Source organism: Zerene cesonia, chromosome 24 (assembly GCF_012273895.1).
Source record: "Zerene cesonia ecotype Mississippi chromosome 24, Zerene_cesonia_1.1, whole genome shotgun sequence".
Lineage (NCBI taxonomy): Eukaryota > Metazoa > Arthropoda > Insecta > Lepidoptera > Pieridae > Zerene > Zerene cesonia.
In genome coordinates this window covers 3221864-3242541 of record NC_052125.1, presented here as the reverse complement: position 1 = coordinate 3242541, position 20678 = coordinate 3221864, and the positions used below count along the sequence as shown (strand labels likewise).

Here is a 20678-nt window from a genome sequence, read left to right as displayed (position 1 = left end):
GACAGATTCGAAATTCAAATGTAATATTTTTTTATAATTAAGTGTAACAGTATTTATGGCCAGACTAAGTATATCGATGTTATATTCTATACTCATTCACGCGAAAACCACTGAACGGATTTTGATGATACTCTTTTTAATGTATGTGTGATATTTCTTATGTGTGATTCTGCAAACAAAAGCAAATTGTTTGCGTGTGGGTTAGCTAGAAAAAAAATATAACTATAAGTTTGTTTGTTTGTAGCCAATATAATATGTATCCATTTATAGGCTATATCAAACAAACATAAGAAAAAAATAGAATATGTAACTGAACAATAGCTTATTGCCAATAGCAAAAATTTTCTATTGATTTAGTAATTATCGAGGTAATTTGGTAGAAATAAATCGATTATTTCTTCGTTTAGTAAAAGACAAAATAAAAAAAATAAAAAATAAAAAGTTTAAAAAACCTCCTTCCTTTTTAAGGAAAATTGGGCAAGAAATAACTCACTTTAGCTTCATCTATAACCAAGCCGCCCGTTTCGTCAGAATCTTCAATACCAGTATCGTTCTGTGTTGTATTTACTGCAGACTGGAAACAAATGAATATAATTTTAAACTTACAATCTTTATTACGAAAAATATATAATATTACGAATCAATATTATTATTATGTGATTATAAAAGAATTCTATTCTTTCTTATGTTCATTTATTAAAGTGTTAACTTCTTAATGGAGGGTAAACCGCTTCGTTACGTAACGCATTACGGCGTCAATATGTCCATCCCTTTCTTTCACGCCAGCGATGGGTAGGCTACTGCTCTCACTCTCACACACATCGCTAGCCATATTTAATTTAAGACTTTAACTTATCACTTCTATTAGGCATCCCAAGAATCTTTTTTTTACTAAAGAATGATTTTAAAAATTTTTATTATTAATTATACATTATACTTTAATTTTAAAATGTATGTCCCCTCGACAAATGCTGTACATATTTTATCGTTAGCATTTTGGCTGTAAACCATTTAATGTATGGATTTCATTATGAACACATATAATCTTAATATTGTGCACAGAGCCTAATAAAATCCAATAGCTACATTACAATATACATAAAAAAATGTATGTATTAAATTCCATCTCATTACGCCTTCTCCATACAAAACCATGGCCCAAATAAAAAGAATTGTCCAATATAGAGTGGTCATTAGAAATTTGTGTACGTACACATAGTACGTCGAAGTTATTGTTAACTGTAATTTCAACTTTAAAAAGTTAGATAGATTTAAGAAATACCTCATCAGCCATAGTGTCATCAGCAGCAGTGGTGTCTGCGGTTGAGTCATCTACCTCATTCGCCGTATCGTTGGCAGTATCATTTGCTGCATCATCAGAAGGCTGAAATGTTTATAAATATAAGTTTTTTTAATATTACAGGCTAGTTGCAGCAAATTGACGTCAGTCGCGTATTTTGTGTGGACATGATTATATTTACAAATTGTAATACAATTTAGAATGGTGTAAAATATAAGCTTTCCGCACGCGGCTAGACCTACGTAGTGAAAGGATATTCCCATCGGAATGAGATGTTTTCCGTACCCCCCGGTTTATATTTAAAGCTAAGCATATATCCAATTTATAGAACTAACTTTGTTAACTACTAGATCAATTTCAAAAATTGAGTAACAATGATCTAGTATCTAAATAACTTAATATTGAACAGAATTTTTAATTTGACTTTATGTAATACTTTTTCCGCCCGTGGCTTCGCCCGTGTGGAATTCTGTTATATCGCTTTCATCTCCATAATTCAACTCCATCTACCATTTTTTTCGCGATAAAAATTATCCTATGCCCTTTCCCAAGTTCAGTTCTACCTTCATACCAAATTACAAAAAAAATTATTTCAGTGGTTACGTGAAAGCATAACAGACAAACAGAGTTACTATCGCATATAAAATATTATTAGGGTTTTGTTAGTTCATTATAGGTCCTTTGTGACTCCAGCTAATTAAAACAAACGCCACCAATGACATACCTCTGTGGCGACACCGATAACTTGCTCCAAGGGTACGTTATTAGCGAAATCGTATTCAATCTGCTTCACGCCGTCGTTGAAGTCGCGACGCTTCACCGTTTTCGTTAGAAACTTATCCTTGTTTTCCGCATAATCGAATATCATGTTCGGTGGTAGATTCGCACTGTAATAAATTATTAGTAGTTATTTAAATTATGAATGGTAAAAATCTATATTTATTTTAATTTTAAGTTTGTATATGATACAATGATTCATAATTGAGAAATTTTCGTTTATCCACAGTAAGGCGAATGAATTGCGCAGGTTCGAATCCCACTACATAAACGCGTTTTATTTATATTCTAAGAATATTTAATAAACAAACCTCTCAAAAGGTATTTTTATGTATTGTCTGGCATGTAAGTGAGCCCCTACATACTACAATTTAAATATATTAGCTTCAGGGATCAAAGCTGTAAGTTATTTTATATGGCAACCACTGTGGTTATTGGTTAGTTTTAATACAAAAGGGTAATGAAGTGGAAGTGCTTTTTTTTCAAATCTTATTTTATTCAACACTTTACAAATATAATGAAATGAACTTACGTCTCTCCAGTCCCATAGAAATATACGAAATACTTCTTTCCATTCAATTTTTGTACCTGAAATGTAAGCATTGGATAAAACTTTATTCATGGAAAAAGTTAAAATATGTTTGTCTATTTAAGGTATCAGATTTAAGTGCATTTCGTAATTTATTCAATGTTTTAGGCATAAAATCATTCATAATGTTATATATGGAATTTGTATTTAGTATTTGATTATATCATAAATACATATGCTATGATAATATGTAAAATCAGACCATATATCTTCCCATTTTATATCATCATAGTCATCATCATCATCTGCCCATAAAGAGTCCCAGCAGTGGGAAGATTCTCACTGCCGGGACACAGGCCTCCCATGAGGATTTTATAAAACAAATTGTTATTTAAAGTAAGATGATTGAAGCATGTACCAAAGAACATGAAAATATCTAATAGACAAACCTCAAAAATTTCCATTTTTAAACTAAAATAAATTAATTGAGCAACCAGTGTCATAAGCAAAAATCAACAAATATTTTAATTGATTTGCATTTAGTTAAATGAGATGTTGAATATTTAATGTCTACACTACAAATATTTCTTAATAATTTTAGGTTAATAAAATATTCCAAAAATCTTGCATGATTACTGATATTGATATTGCTTAAATCTAGTATATATGAAACAGTTAATCTGATAAGCATTTATTATATGTGTATGTAACCTTAAAATAATAGGACTTATTTAAAAAAAATTGTGTCCATTATGTCAAATTGGAAATATATGAAATTAAATAATTTATCTATCGGAATGTTGGGACTGGCGGCGATTGATCCCATAAAGATATGCTAAATGCATAATGCGATCATTATCTAGACTAGACTACAGAAGCGTTCCCAATATGTCTTCCCGCCCAAAGCTACGTATCATAACATTAGAATATTGTATTGAGCTTTTATACAATAATTATAGGGGAGAAATTGTACTCACTCTTGCCGGCCATGCTGGATATCCTTTTACTTTTGCAAATATAAAGTCGCCTGATTTATATTCCCTTACTTTCTTTCCCATCTTCATAAGTTGACGCTAATCAAAATATGTATTGTTGAATTTTGACCAAACACCGCTGTTTGGGCACACTGTAATAGCACCAAAATCTATATTTACTTGAATAATATCAATCAAATCACTTTTCACATGTAAAGTTTTTTAAATATTGTCCAAATACAAAAAGACGCTAAGATATGAAAATAACCTACAATTCTTACCGCGGTAACGAAATGACGGAAAGAAAAGATAAACATGGCGTGCTGTAGTGTTGCTATATCTCAAAATATTGACATAACGTACGTTAATTTATGTTTTTTGTAAAAAATCACGTGCAATCACATAAAAACTTTTATAAAATCAATATTAAGCAACTTTGACAAATAATGCATCACTACAAACTCGACAGTAATAGTACAACTTAATAGAATAAAATTAATTTAAAAGCAAAACAAAACATGAAATTTATATGGCTATAGATAAATGAGTAAAATTATAACGCTTTAATTGTTATAATTTTTACAAAAAATTTAATTCATTAAAATGTAATCAATGAAAGTTCTTTTCAAATTTTTTGGGTCATTGCAACACAGTTACTATGAACGTTCGTGTCAGTCGGTTGCTTTGGGCGAGCGTTTTCGCGTAAACTAATTGATTTCATCTAATTAAATTATAGTGAATCATTGTGATACTGATGCATTTGTGATGTGAGCCATGTTAATTAAATCTGTGTTAACATTAATCGTAGTGACTTCAAAATAGGGGGTGTAACACAAAACAAAAATGGCTTCGGGAGATACTGATCACATAGAAATTATGGATAGTTCAGTGACGAAAAAGGCGGATATCGGCACAGGGCCGTCAGGCTCGGAGGACGATGGTATGTTTTACATATTAAGATAATGTTTATCGATCAAACTGTACCTCGCTCGATCTTTTCTAATGACCATGTATGATGTACGACCCACTTACACGGCCCTATTTTTCATTATATTTATTTCATTGCAGATCGCGACAGGCTTTCCATTGCTGAAAAAAATGTTCCCTACGATGTAAGTAACGTAGTATTATGAGTTATTTGTAGTTTCATTCACATTAGTCGATAGTAGAGAAAGTGCCAGGGCTATGAAAAATTAGCATTCAAAATTATTTAACAGTGAGATTCAAACAATGCAATGATGAGAATCGTCATGGTACGATAATACGCGTGTATTGTTATTTCTTTTTATTCATACCTTAATGATCCCAGGCTGGAAGGTGTTATGCAGAAGTATGCACAGGTTTTCTGAGTCTTGTTTTTGTTGATGTAGAGTTCATTATTTTATTTAGGGAAACCAGATGTCTAGTTAAGGAATATTTGTCATTATGTAACAAAACCTAGAAATATAAAACATACTTCATAAGTGATGAAGTTAAAACATTAAAGATCATACTGATTTATAAGTTTTTATAAGTACCCATGTGATTATATTTATATATTGTGTATAATTGTCCTGACTAAACTAACTATTAAGAAAATGGTATCAAGTTATAAAATGTCATAAACTTAAATAACTCTACATTAATCCCTTTTAATGTCATGTTGAGGTAATTAAAAATGAATGTTTTAACTGATATTCATATAAATCCATCATTAACTACTAGTAGTGTGATATGAAGTATGTATATAAAGTGATTAATCATTGGAATTCAAATAAATCTAATACAAGATTCCTTAAAGTGGTTTGATTATAACTTACATAAGCACCTGCTTCAACATTAAACAATTTTCTTAATACACAATTACTATTAAAGGGAAACAAGCAACAGAGCTGTTAATAGATCAGTTTTTGTTGTTTCCCTACTAAAAATATATAAAATCATTGCTGTATTACTATCAGTTGTGATTATAAGTTTTAATACGGAAGGCCTTGACTTCTTAACCTCAATAAATGTTCAGATACCTTAATTTCTTCAATAGCAATTTATTTTTGACTTGCTTTCAGTTTATATGATAATATGTTATCGTTAAGTAGGCTTTATATATACACTAGCAGTTTGCCCCACCTTTGCTTGTGCCACTTATATAGCCTTTTGCTCTTAGGTATCACATACATATCCAATGTGAAATAGTTCTTTAAATTTGACCAGTAGTTCCTGAGATTAGCATGTCAAACAAACTCTTCAGCTTTATATTATTAGTATAGATATATAAAGAGACAAATAAGTATGTTTTATAATGAGCATCTAAAGTCAGTCTTCTGTATGATGCAAGTCAGTTTTTGTGATAATTAATAGCATTTTAAATCTTTTAAAATTCTATTAAAATATGCACATATTTTCATGTATATGATTAACAAGTTTATTTAAAGCAATCCCCAGAAAACCACCTGGAATATCCCCAGTCGAAAGTTTAGATGTTAACCACTATGCCCGAGAGGCAATCAAGAAATGTATATAAGAAAATAAATATTCAAATACAGCATCCGCGGAGTGCTCATTATATATGTACCTAAACTTGTTTTACACAAAATTAAAATTGTAATCTCACCAGTAATGTTGAAATCTTGATAATTTTTTGTCATCTTTGGACTTTGAGTCTCTTGTTTTGAGTATATGAATTTTTGTATATTATACATTAAGTTTTTGTATTATGCAATATGCTTGCTTGATTGGCAAATTTTTGTTGAGTTTGTATTGTGTTGTGGATTCTAACTGCTAGTGGCCTTGGTGTTTAGATTATAATTATTGTAGACTTCCCCGGCTTGATTCCCTGGGGTGCACATTGATAATGATATGTCTTTGTGTGGTAGAACACAACTGGCATGTAAAGTAATTAGTTCTGTTATGATAATGATGAATTATTTTATGGCAATACTTGAAACACACTACAACAAAAGACTCTCGAATGAAATTGTCTCACTTGCTCTTGTACAAAAGGATACATAAGGATATTATTTAATAGTGCCGATCCTAATCAGGCTAATAAGATTAACTCATTCAATATTGTCACCAATACTTGATAAGTATTCAAAGTTTGGATAAATTATGTCCCGTTTAAATTGTATCAAAATCAATTCAAAATAATTGGTTAGATACAAACATAAAGTTAATAAAATATACATCATCTAACTAACCTATGGGGATTATATTGTGTGAATGGAATGTGGAACTCATTATCTACTAGATAATCTTATCTTTACCTTTTCCAACCAACTTTAAAAATGGATGAGGTTCTCAATTCGTCTGTGTTATTTTTGTTAGGGTTGTTTCCTCGAAAACATTTAACTGAGTGAAACAATTAGTCCTAATTATAAATTTTTGTTTCTTTTTCCTTTTTTTATGCTTCAATGTATGCAATGTATGACACATGCATTAAAGGCAAATATTTTATGTAATCAGATTATTCAACATTTAAGAAAGGCCTCGAGATAAATCGACCTTTATAATAATTTACCTTCTCACAACTACATCGGACGCTATTTCGTCGTACATAGCAACACCCATATTATGTTTAATTAAGCGAAATTAAAGTGTCACATGCAGACTCGTAACTTTTGATTATATTTTATTGTTCTCGACGAATAGACCGGGATCATGGGATTGATTTTATGAATTAAATGATTTAGAGTGGATGTTGAAGGTATGCAATATATAAACTATAGACAAGACGGAAAAAAAATGGTCGCAAGTATCTCATATTAATTTATGTAATGGCTTTTTTCGTCTGGTAAAGATGGATTAACGGGATATATAAAACTTTAATTTTGCCATTATAAAGATAAATTAACATTTTAAAAATAAACAGATTAGCAGCATAAACAGAAACAGATTAACAAAAATATATCTTACCGTTATAATTGGTTAAAATCCCACGGAGATATCGAGTGAGGAAAAAAAGTCGTTGATTTCTTTGCAATTGAGTATCTCCTCCTTTTTTAAAGTCGGTAGAAAAGGATTGTAAACATCCATTTGTTTATGAACATATTCACTCGCAAACTTTCACGTCTGTCCTGAATCTTACCTCATTGGGAATTTCAACTTGTCATTACATTTCCGCATATATGCTAATGCATACCAATTGATTTAAGTGTGTGATTATAAAATGTCAATAATATTATATATCCGCTTATTAACACAATATATTCTACGGAAAAGCAATTGACCAGGTTCATATAATTTTCTTAATTCAAACTTATCTCCTTAGGGTTAGAATTAATCAGTCTTTCTCGTGAATGCCTACATCATATTGGTTATCTGCATTTCAGCACGATCGTCGCAGCAGTTTAGTATGTTGCTGTGGCCTTGATATATCAGTCAGTCAGTCAGTCAGTCAGTCAGTCAGATATTTATATTCCTGTTATTCCACTGGATATTTACGCTTCTAGTATTACAATAGGATCTATTGGCATTTCCGTAATTTAGCGACATGGGGAACAACGTTTGCCAAATATCGGATTCTCACAAACTTAGTCATAATAATATATCTCCTCAGTAGACTATAACCATACATATGTATCTATATGTGTCTATACATATAGAGACACTGGCTTTCTTCCAGCCAAAACCATAAATGGATAAGTCTGAGGTGCGGTGAGTCACAATCGTTATTTTGCATAGTACAATGACCTTCTCGCATAATACACGTACCGTACAGTTAGATGAATTTACGAGAAGTGCAATCGTATCTGGTTAGGCGTTATACGTGCATACGTCATAGCGTTCGATTTGTTTTGATACGATTTATTATAAAATAGTCCTCTTATGCGGGTTACGGGAACGGACGAGTGAGAAGTTAATTGATTTTTTCGATATATCTGCACGTTATTCACATCGCCACGGCTCGAAACGGTGAAGGTGAGCATCGTGAGGGAACCGGCATGTCGAAGAGTCGTTCGATCACATGTGTCATCTGCCAACCCGCACTTGGCCAGCGTGATCAATTATGGCCTGATGATGATGATGATGATGATGGTGATGAGACCGAGAGTACTCTCTTCAACGTCACAAACTCACAATTGTAACTCATAATATTAGTGTTGGATGAATCCCTCTGAAAAAAGTACGTCGGTTAGAATATATGAATAACTAGCCTAAAGCCTTCATCAATAAATGGACTATCTAACATTGTAATAATTTTTCAAATCGGGCCAGTAGTTCCTGAGATTAGTGCGTTCAAACAAACAAACAAACTCTTCAGCTTTATAGAATTAGTATGGATGTATATACTCTTATCAGAAATCTTAAATTGAGGTTATATTGAATATAACTCTAATTTCGGAAATTCAAACTTCCAAAGGTCAGGCTGGGCTAATAGTTTATCAGACGTTCTGCTCTCTTTCAATAATTAGACGCTGTAATCAATTTAATCTGAATCAAATTAGTGGGTATACTGTATACCAACAATAAGTATATACATTATATGAGTATATATCTTATAACAGTATCCAGATTATTTCATAATTACTATATTGTTGAGTGGTGACATTGTCTAAACGTTTTCGGCCATGATTACGTAATCAAAGGTGTTGTATTACTGTAGCCCTTTATTATGAGCTGATTGTATTATAATATACATACAACCACTTCACCAAAGAGAATGCAATCTATAATCTATACATTTAAAAAAATATCAATAACTAGCTGCGTTCCGCAGTTTCACCCGCGTAAGTCCGTATCCCGATGGAATATCGGGATAAAAAGCTGTTGTCCAGATGTCTACGTACCAAATATCATTGCAATCGGTTCAGTAGTTTTTGCGTGAAAGAGCAACAAACACACACACATCCTTACAAACTTTCGCATAATTATAATATTTTCGTCTTTGACATAATACCTGCAACATAAACATAATATATATCTATATGTATTATATCGTTTCTACACAAACCGCAAGCATCCGCATATCAATTGGGTGATAATCCCAGCGTGTTATTATCATAGATATGGATTATATAACTGTGTAGAAAATATTATGTAGTGTTGAGATATATTTCGTGCGTATGTATGCTTGTAAGGATTTTACACAAAAACTGTTCGATCGATTTTAACAACTATCATCATCATCATCATCAGCCCATATACACACACACCTCCTTTGAGGGTTCAGGCCATAATCCACCACGCTGGCCAAGTGCGGGTTGGCAGATGTCACATATCGTCGAACTTTTGATTCTCGGATATGCCGGTTTCCTCACGATGTTTTCCTTCACCGTTTTAAGCAGTGGTGATGTTATCTACATGCGCAGATAAATTGAAATATCAATTTTTTGCCTGCACGCTCGCCCGGTCTCGAACCCCGACTTATCGATTTTGAAGTCCGAGGTTCTCACCACTGAGCCACCACTGCTATATTAACAACTATACAGTGTGCTTTTTAATGCCGGATACCTAATCCCAGGCGAATGAGAATGTATGAATCCCCGGGGCTGTGAGAAATTAACGAATACAGCTATTTAATATGTATATTGAATGAGTATTATAAAAAGTTAAAGCATGGAAATCCTTCACTATGATTTCAGCTTAAGGGAGAAATAACATTTTTTCACATTCATACATCTTATGACTCATACTTCATATTTATATAAAAAATGTGACTTGAAACTCGTTTAGAAGTTTTGTCGTGATCTAGTAACAAAAATAAAAACTTACATTTTTATTAGATTGAATTATTGTATATTACCTACTGGCTACAACTGGCTGTTAGACTCGATTTTGACCCAATTTAAATTGACAGATTCGTCAAACCTCAGTACACTTATCAAGCCGATGACTTAGATGGAAAAGTTTGAGTTAGAAGATACTTGGAATTTCACCATTGTTTCACTTCATACATCGCTTTTGTGTGTGTATGCTAAGATGTTTAAAATTGCCCAACCGATTTTTATGTTTTTTTTAATAGATAGAGATAGATGGTTTTTTTAATAGTATAGTTTTTCTATAGATTCAAGGTGAAGATTTAAATATGTGAGTAAGCTTTCTAATGGTGAAAGAATTCAAAAAATTTTAAAAATCGGTCCAGTAGTTTCTGAGTTTATCTATTACAAACAAACAAACAAACAATAATACAAATTCTTCCTCTTTATGATATTAGTGTAGGTAGATATATCATGTATTATTGCACCCGTGCGAAGCCCGGACGGGTCGCTAGTTTTATATATGTATAATAACATTAAAATAAAGTTTCTAAGTCTTCATTTTATGAACATCGTTGATGGTATCGCATATCCTGATCAACTTTAGAGCACTATAAACAAAATTAATATAAATATAAAATGAAAATAAATAGAAATAAAACAACAAAAATGTATTTTCTTGTGTTTGATTTTACGCGAGTGTTATACATTTAGAAATTAAAAACTTTTTAACGGATTTTAAACGCGATTTATTCATTATATTATTAACCCGACGTTTCGAACACTTTACAGCGAGCGTGGTCTCCACGTGACGTTTAATTTCTAAACAAAAATGTAGTGAAAGAAGCGCCCTCTATAAAATTTAATTTATTTTATGTTATTTATATATTGTTCATTGAACGGTTAAAAGAAATAGTGACATAGTGGTATAAATTCAATTTGCCATCATTAATGTATCTATCATAAAGTCTTCTGCAGGATTGCTAGTTTAGGACATAACGATATTGACTGTGGGTCTAGTCTAGCAACCCTACCAGTTAAGCCCCTAACGAACCCGCCCACCCCTCACAGTGACATAGTGGTCTATCAACGCACAGCCCAAACCACTCGACGGATCGGGCTGAAATATGGCATGCAGATAGATGTCATGACGTAGGCATCCGCTAAGAAAGTTGATAAATTCTACTCCCAAGGCGATAAAATAGGGGATGGGAGTTTGTACCATGACAATTTATTAGGACCGAGCGGGCGAAGCTGCATGCAACAGCTAGTCGCAATATCAAATTGCGTCTTTTGAGTAACGTAGCCCACAATCTAACTTTTCGATGGTGACCGAAGCGTCTGTCTAGACTCTAGGGTTTCATAAGGAGAGGATCACGGAAGATATCTAACAAGCACCCGTGGCCCCTTCACTTGTGCGGCTCGTAGGAACACAGTAGGGTTTTAGTCGGTAGTAATCCGACATAGCCCACGACCTCTTCCCCGGGGGCCGTGGGTATCTATGCAAGATTTCCCCACTATAATAAAAAAATAATAAAAATGAAAAAGGGTCTCATAAGGACGATTTATTCTATTGTTTATTGTAGTGTGATTTTCTTTGATTTTACGGTTTTCTTTATACTGCCATATAAATGTATGTGTTAGTCATACATTGAAGATTATTAATTATTGTAATAATCATCCTTGTTTATATTATAAATGCGAAAGTGTATTCGTTTGTTCGTCTCTCTTCACGTTGCAACGGAGCCGTTTCATGATATGATATTATGTTTGAAGATAGCTTGGAGCCTAGATAGTGGCAATGGCTAGTTTCTACCGCTGTGAAACATTCTATTCGGAATTTTTTCAGAAAAATATTAAAAGGTGTGCAATGCTTTCCACAGCGTAAATAAATATACATAATTAATTAAATTAATTTATTTAGAAAATACAGTTTCTAAATGAATATAAAAAGATGCGCAAAATATGCATTTGGTGTATGCAAACTCGAACTCAAAATATTTAAGTGGATTTATATATTATTTTATTTATATTTTATTTATGTGGTAGTCGAGCACGCTTCGGCACGAATTGGGCCAGCTCGCACCGGGGAAGTACCACACCCCCACAGAAGACCGGCGTGAAATAGCATACTGCTGTGTTTCGTTCGGTGAGTGGGGGAGCCGGAGGTCCATATCCTTTTCCCTACCTTTCCCTGTCCTTTCCTTTATTCCTCTCGTCAATCCTTTCCTAATCCCTTTCCCATTTGAAGTCGGCAATCCATTTGAAGAAGCGTAAGGTCTACTATCGACCTTACACCTCTCTGTTAGGTTAAATGTTCATGGGCGGTGGTAGCGCTTACCATCAGGCGACCCACCAGCTCCATTGCCGACTATGACATAAAAAAAAAAATAAAAAAAAATGTAATGGCTACGGTATGCAAATGAGTATATTAAATTATGTACCGGTCTCCTCTTTTTATTAAATTTCTCCCTGTTTATCTGTTCGTCTGTTTCAGTTCTCTCAGAAACGCAATAATAAGTTTCGAATTAACTTAAAGGTAAACTGTAATGAACGTAACATAACATACAAAAAAACCATACAGTCGATTTATATTCATTTTAATTCAAGTAGACAAACACAACCCCATTAAGTTAGTCTGTCTGTCTGTCTGTCTGTCTGTCCGTCCATCTGTGTCCAGGCTGTATATCATAAATCGTTGTAGTTAGACTGTTGCAGTTAATAAAAATCAAGTTTAAGCGACAGTCGCATCGGTCATAAAATTGGATGTAAATAATTATATGCTATTATATAATAATAAATACATTGTAATCCTTTATTGGCTAATTGTTTAAATTAACCGTATTGTTGTAGTGTATTTATCATGTAAAGCTGTTGGACCAATCTGTACTAATATTATAAAGCTAAAGAGTTTGTTTAAACGCACTAATCTCAGAAACTGCTGGTGCGATTTGAAAAATTCTCTCAGTGTTAGATAGCCTATTTATCGAGGAAGGCTATAGGCTATATATGTACCACGGGCGTAGCCAGGGCGGACCGCTAGTAAACAAATAAATAAATTTACGATAGGTAGACGCTGACTTAAATTATCTTAACTTATGATGGACATCTATGCATTAAAAACAATTATATTATTAAACTTGGTTAAAGTTTCGACGAGCAACATTTAAAGAAATTAAAATAGAAAAATACATGCATTTCTTATCTTATCGCTATATCTTCTAATATATAAAATTCTCGTGTCACAGTTTTCGTTGCCATACTCCTCCGAAACGGCTTGACCGATTTTGATGAAATTTTTTGTGCTTATCCGGTATCTATGAGAATCGGCCAACATCTATTTTTCGTACCCCTAAATGATGAGAGTAAGGCAGAACAGCGTTTGCCGGGTGCAGCTAGTAATATCTTCTAATATATAAAATTCTCGTGTCACAGTTTTCGTTGCCATACTCCTCCGAAACGGCTTGACCGATTTTGATGAAATTTTTTGTGCTTATCCGGTATCTATGAGAATCGGCCAACATCTATTTTTCATAAATGATAAGAGTAAGGCAGAACAGCGTTTGCCGGGTGCAGCTAGTAATATATAAATATGCCAATTTAGAAAGTACCTATGTCTCCTTGCTTTGTACTCAATTAATGTTAAAAAACATGAGTTTGATTTCAAAACTGATAAAACTCTGCATATGAATCTCTTATAAAATTATTGTGTTGAATCTTTAATTTTAATTTTTTTATAGCATTGAAGTGCTTTATAAATGAGAAATTTTGAAAGAATCTAAAAAAATTTGTTACGGTTTGGCAAAACACGCGGGTTCGTATCCCGACTCGTGATCAAATTTTTTCTATTCTTTCAAAATTTCTCATTGAATCTTTAATTGTTATTATATATACCTATTTGTACTGCTACCGTGATTTATATACATAGCTATAAGGTTAAGTTTTTGATTTATTAAACCAAATTTGATTTTTTTTTGAATTTATAATGAGAAACGTGTCGATTATTTAATAATGATTGAGAAATTTTGAAGGAATAGAAAAATTGAGCACGAGTCGGGATTCGAACCCGCGTCTTTTTGCTATGCCGTATCAACGCCTAGCCTCTCGGCCACCCGTGGACCCGCTTCAGCAATCGAATTTCATCTATTCTTTCGGTTTTATGTGCCTGAAGAAAATCCCAAAATTCTTATTTATAAAGTACTAGCTTTTGCTCGCGGCTTCGCACGCGTTAATTTCGGGGTAGTTCAATTGATAATATGATATACATAATCCTTCCTTTTAAATCACTCTGTCTATTAAAAAAAAACCCATGAAAATACGTTGCGTACTTTTAAAGATTTAAGCATACATAGGGACAGAGAAAGCAACTTTATTTTATACTGCGTAGTGATTTCGATGCTATGAAACTAAAAATTAAAGTAATTATTGTCTCTCACAGCCGGCCGTCGGCCCGTCGGGCGCGATCAGCAAGGTGCACAAGTCCGATCGGAAGATCGGCCACCGGCGCGTCGGCGAGGGCGGCGAGATCACGTACAAGAAGATACAGTCGTCGCAGATCATGGGCTCCATACAGTTGGGTGAGTGTAGGGTAGCGGGAGGGGAGGGGATGTAAACAAACGTTGTTGTAACAAACACAAACAATTAGACTCAATTAGTCTTCCGATAGAAGCACTTTTGAATCGTCATAACACGGTTTTAACATTTACCATTCACCACCGGTTCGGAAAGCAGTTTCTACGGAGAAGAGCCGGCAGGTACGTGTGCCTTCTAGGGAAGCGCGCTCCGTCTTAGTGTACATCTTTGCTTATCAGCAGGCGAGAGGCGCTTCCGTATTGGTCATAAAAAAAACACGCGAGTTTTAATTGTTAAATGCTTATTATATATATTGAAGTAAAGATACATTCGTATGTGTAAATACGATTACATTCATACGTGTTGTAAACACAAGAGTAAAATTTAATTGTTGGTTTCTAAGAAATCCGCCAATATACGAATACTAGTCCCTATCCCGTTGGAATATCGGGATAAAAAGTTGCCCATATGTTATTCCAGTTGTCCAGCTGTCTACGTACCAAATTTCATTGCAATCGGTTAAGTAGTTTTTGCGTGAAAGAGCATCAAACACACACACATCCTTACAAACTTTCGCATTTATAATATTATTATAGTAGGATGCACATTCGTAAATTTATTTGAAAGCCCTTAAACAGTGTCGTATGTTTGCATATTATGCTGTGCTTATTGCCTGTGAATCAGAAATGTTCTAAAAATATAATACATTCGTAACAGGCCAGTATGTCATTTCTTATCAACCGGAACGTAAAATGCGAGGTTAAATGACCAATACACTATTAATATTATGGCATTATTTAATCAAACTTAGCCTCCCTTTTACCCCAAAGGAATACAGGGTTCGTTTAAAAGTCTATAGCGATTAACTTGATATAAAAGCTTCGTCTAGACTAGATACGCTATGAATTCGGGGGTGTCGCTCGCTCTTGGGCAAAGGCCAAAGGTTGCGAAATGGCGGGTTACGAAACTGTGACGGCGATGCGACTGCCTTATCACTCACGTTTATGTATGCGCGGATTGTCTATAATCAGAACATTTAGCTAAGCAATGTATTTCTATTCTGTTCTATTCTATTCTATTCAATATGTGTAATTTATGTAGGTACCCAGAACGAGACTTAGTGTTTCCTACGCGTCAATATTAAGGAGCAATATTAGGGCCGACTTATAGGCTTCATTTCGTTTAAAAAACGTGTTTTATGGTAATGCTATCCATACATGCAACCGGAGGATAAAAACATATTCTCGAATTAAGATAGGTGTTTTTGGATAGTTCCTTAAAAAAGAACTAGATTGGTTCTAAATAGGTATTTTGCTTCGTTGATGTAAATGTATGCGCCTAAAGTGAAAAAAAAAATTTGTATTGCCTCTACGAAAATCCACGAAGTGAGAAATTTTACGTTATTAATAGTCCACGCGAGTGAGGCCGCGGGCGGAGTGCTCTAGATAATAATATTGTGCAATGTATCGGAATTTATCAATTTCGATGTGGAATTTGAAGACTTCTAAACGGATTTTAAACGTGATTTATTCGTTTTATTATTAAACCGACGTTTCGAACACTTTACAGCGAGCGTGGTCACGGGGAGACTGAGATGTTACATGTTAATTGTTCGAAACGCCGGGTTAATAATATAATGAATAAATCGCGTTTAAAATCCGTTTAAAAGTCTTTAATTTCTAAATGTATAATACTCGCGTAAAATCAAACACAAGAAAATACAATTTCGATGTGATTCAAAAGTCCATCATAATGTTTATCTTCCAATGGGAATTATATATTTCCCTGCTATAGTATAAAGTGCACTATGTCACTGTAGTCTCCTTACTGACTTCAGACGTAATAATTTTATCATGAAACGCGCTCTGTTACTACGTGAAAGAATGACAAACACACAAACAAATACACTTACGCATTTATAATATCAAGTACCTACTTGAATACAATAATTTTGACGTGACAACGTCTTAAATTAGGTTGCGGCTAGGAGTCACTCATGAAAAAGTGTAACGCCCGGTAACGTTACGATGAGTCACCGAACTATGATCGGTCCGCCGCGCGCGCAGCACTAGAGAATTAGGCGCATTGAATCGGCGCGTGCTTGTGTCTCTGTCTCTGTCTCTGTCTTTTTAGTAAACAAAATATATTTTCTATAGTTAAAATTTGTGCAATTCTTATTTTCATTCAATTCCTTGTTCCTATTGTGCAATTTAATAATATTCATATCAATAAATATTCTACCGAGAAAAAGACGTCACGTAAAATCTTCGCCCGTAAAACCGACTTTACAGGCAACCATTTTTTTTTAAATACAAAAACTAGTCCAAACTTAAATGGAACCTTACGATAGCTTTCAATGAAAAAATCGTAAGAATTTTGTTTGTTGTTGTTATTTACTAGCTTTTACCCGCGGCTTCCCAGTCGTTAAATTTGCAGGAGTTTAATAGATGTTATACATAAAAACGTACCTCTTTAACCACTCTATCTATTAAAAAAACCCCATCAAAATCCGTTGCGTAGTTTTAAAGATTTAAGCATACATAGGGACAGACATTCTATTGTGGGAGTCGAGCACGCTTCGGCACGAATTGGGTCAGGTCGCACCAGGGAAGTACCACACCCCCACAGAAAACCGGCGTGAAATAGTGGCATGCCACTGTGTTTCGTACGGTAAGTGGCCGGAGGCCCGTTTCCTTTCCCTCACCCGTCCTAGTCCATTCCTTCTTTCCAGTCGTTAATCCTTTCCTTTCTCCCTACCCTAATTTCTATTAAACAGTGTAAAATCGTAAGACTTGGTTCGCCCAGTAAAAAGCTATAGCTATGAGGTTATAAACGCAAAAACGTACCGCCCAATCGATAACCCTACACGTTTTTTGAAGTCGGTTGGACAATGAACACTATAAACATTCAATGCTAAGACACCCATCCCGGCTTACCTGTCTACAAGAACAACAATTAGCGCGGCGTGTGATGAACGATAAGATTGCATTTTTTTTTTTTTTGAAATGATTTATTTATTCCATAATTAAACAATACAATCAAATACAATAAAAAGAAATAGCATATAAATAGTTGGCACTTTATAAAGATACACTAGTTCCCACGCTAGGATCCCCTGTGTTGTGGGCAACTAGTCTCTTCCGATGTTACAGAAATTTTTAATTTCCAAAGATTATAAGCTACGGTCACTTACGCGCCACGGTTTACGCGAAGCTCGCGTGAATGTTTTGTAAACATTCTGCAGCCGGTTTATTTTCGACCGATAGAAGGCCGAACATCCCCGGCCATATGCTGAGCTGATTGGGATTTTGCATCGCCCTTTTTTTGTGTGTGTGTGTGTGTGTGTGTGTTTTATATATGGGATTTTTTTTGTGTGTGTGTTTTATATATGTGTGATTATGTATAGGATGTATCGTCCCAATGGACTATATATTGTAGTTTGTGAGGATGTGTGTATGTTTGTCTGTTTTCACGCAAAAACCTACTGAACCGATTGCAATGAAACTTAGATAGCTGGACAACTGGAATAACTCGAAAGGCAAGGCTTTTTATCCCGATATTCTTACGCGATGCAGACTTACGCGGGTGAAACCGCGGCGCGCAGCTAGTAGACCATTATGATGTATTCAACGAACAAAATTCTCACCTTTTAATTAACAATACGTGTTGAACAAGGACTGTTATATTTATGTTGACCGTTAACGACTGACCTCCGCAGCAGAGCCGAGCGCATTTGGGTCACAGAGGTTGTATACAACTGAACGGAGTTGGCTGGGTAATTGGTTTCGAAACGGGCGAAGTAAGGGAGTATGTAGGAGTGGAATCTAAGCTAATATTATTAACTAGCGGTCCGCCCCGGCTGCGCCCGTGGTACATAGCCTTCCTCAATAAGTGGGCTATCTAACACTGAATGAATTTTTGAAATCGGACCAGTAGTTCCTGAGATTAGTGCGTTCAAACGTTGCCTATGTGTTATTCCAGTTGTCCAGCTGTACACGTACCAAATTTCATTGCAATCGGTTTAGTAGTTTTTGCGTGAAAGAGCAACAAACACACACATCCTTACAAACTTTTACAATATTTGTAGGAACGATAGTAGGATGTATGCATTTAGAAATGAATACTCATCACTTTTAAATGTAATTATCCTGAATAAATGAATCATTCACTCGGTTCGACTGTATGTATACAGTAATGAAGTTTAAGTTTGTTTAAGTTGTAAATGAACCTCGCTTAATGGCTGCGCGTGCGTTCTTTGAACTTTGTATAGATTAAGCTCAATTTCACATTTTTTTTTTTTTTTTTAATATTACGCAAATAAAATAATAAAATATATACGAAAATACAGTCCCGGGGGCCTTCCACGCTCAGTTACCGTAGGGTTTAACTAACCTATGCCTATGCGGTTTCACTAGCGTCTGTATCCCGTTGGAATATCGAGATAAAAAGTAAATATGTTATTCCAGTTGTCCAGCTGCGTACGTACCAAATTTCATTGCAATCGGTTCAGCAGTGTTTGCGTGAAAGAGTAACATACATACCCATATCCTTACAAACTTTCGCATTTATAATATTAGTAGGATAGTAGGAATAGTGTCTCACAAAAATAACAATTTCATAACGAACGGTATAATATGCGAATTGCTTGAATCATTAGCGATAGTGCTCATCGTGTGGGTGTTTATCAGTATATGTCGCGGTTTGTATAAACAATTTATTCTAGGGACGAATTATTTTGTTGCTTTTTACGTGTTTGTTTTATTAATCATGACAGGGAAGCGCTTGTTTTTTTTTATGTCATAGCAGGCAACTGAGCTGGTGGTTCGTCTGATGGTAAACGATCACCACCGCCCATGAACATTCGCAGAGGCTCAGATCTCTGAGAATGCGCTGGAAAGGATTGATGACTGGTAAGAAGGAATGGAAAATTAAAGAAATAAATTGATTTTTCAATTTATCTGCACATGTGAATAACATCACCACTGCTTAAAACGGTGAAGGAAAACATCGTGAGGAAACCGGCATGTCCAAGAATCAAAAGTTCAACGACATGTGATATCTGCCAACCCGCACTTGGCCAGCGTGGTGGATTATGGCCTGAACCCTCATAGGAGGCCTATGTCCCAGCAGTGGGAACATATATGGGCTGATGATGATGAAGAAGGAATGGACTGGGTAGGGCGAGGAGAAGGAAATAGGCCTCCGGCGAACCACGATCTCTGGTCTGATGGTGAGCTGAGATGTGATCTAAGATGGAGCGCGCTTTCCCTAGACGGTACCTACCAGTTCATTCTCCTCTTGAAGACCTCCAGAGGCGCTGTTAGTTTAAAGATATAATTATTTTTTAATTTACATACAATATACAGATTGAGCTAATAAAATAAAAGCGTGTTGATAATAAGCAAAATCGTACTTGGGATGAATTTTGACATTTCAATAGAAGCATACATTTATAAATGTTGTTGTTGTAACAGGACATGAGTATAACTTATTTTTTTTTTATATTATTAAATATTTTTAGTATATATTTTGATAAAATATGTTTCGATGTTTATACAAGCATATGATCGTATTTAAAAATAAACGTAATTGCATACGCATTTTGAGTTTTTAGTGATAAAATTATTATATTCTAGTAACGGGGAGGCCAGAGGAGTATACATTTATAACTATTTTAAACAATTAGTGCTATACAATTACTGTAAATAGGCTATGTGGGCCAAAAAAAAAGAACACATTATGTATTGTTTACGTTAAGGGAAACGATGATATAATAATTTTAACTTAATTTTTTTCAATGAACCATTGCAATTCAAATAGCGTATATTCAGTATTCACCCTTATATGAATAC

At 34.3% G+C, this 20678-nt stretch overlaps 2 protein-coding genes across 19 annotated transcripts in view; one reads left to right on the top strand and one right to left on the bottom strand.

Annotated features, from left to right (window-relative positions):
- Window positions 1-3905, bottom strand: part of LOC119836406 (PC4 and SFRS1-interacting protein) — a 16405-nt gene extending 12500 nt beyond the window's left edge. The window contains exons 1-6 of one of the 2 annotated variants that reach the window (XM_038361717.1): window positions 3862-3905; window positions 3584-3732; window positions 2610-2665; window positions 2025-2187; window positions 1283-1384; window positions 494-574 (exon numbers count right to left, since the gene is read on the bottom strand). In XM_038361717.1, the coding sequence (XP_038217645.1) occupies window positions 494-574; window positions 1283-1384; window positions 2025-2187; window positions 2610-2665; window positions 3584-3670 (489 nt within the window). In that variant the 5' untranslated portion in view covers window positions 3671-3732; window positions 3862-3905. Of the gene's footprint in view, window positions 1-493; window positions 575-1282; window positions 1385-2024; window positions 2188-2609; window positions 2666-3583; window positions 3733-3852 lie in introns of both variants that reach the window. The other variant, XM_038361718.1, reaches the window with a different exon arrangement.
- A 322-nt stretch (window positions 3906-4227) lies between these two features.
- Window positions 4228-20678, top strand: part of LOC119836491 (phosphatidylinositol 4-phosphate 5-kinase type-1 alpha) — a 55269-nt gene continuing 38818 nt past the window's right edge. For all 17 annotated transcript variants that reach the window (XM_038361847.1, XM_038361844.1, XM_038361849.1 and 14 more), the window contains exons 1-3: window positions 4228-4520; window positions 4649-4692; window positions 14693-14831. In XM_038361847.1, coding sequence (XP_038217775.1) covers window positions 4424-4520; window positions 4649-4692; window positions 14693-14831 — 280 coding nt within the window. In that variant the 5' untranslated portion in view covers window positions 4228-4423. The remainder of the gene's footprint in view (window positions 4521-4648; window positions 4693-14692; window positions 14832-20678) is intronic.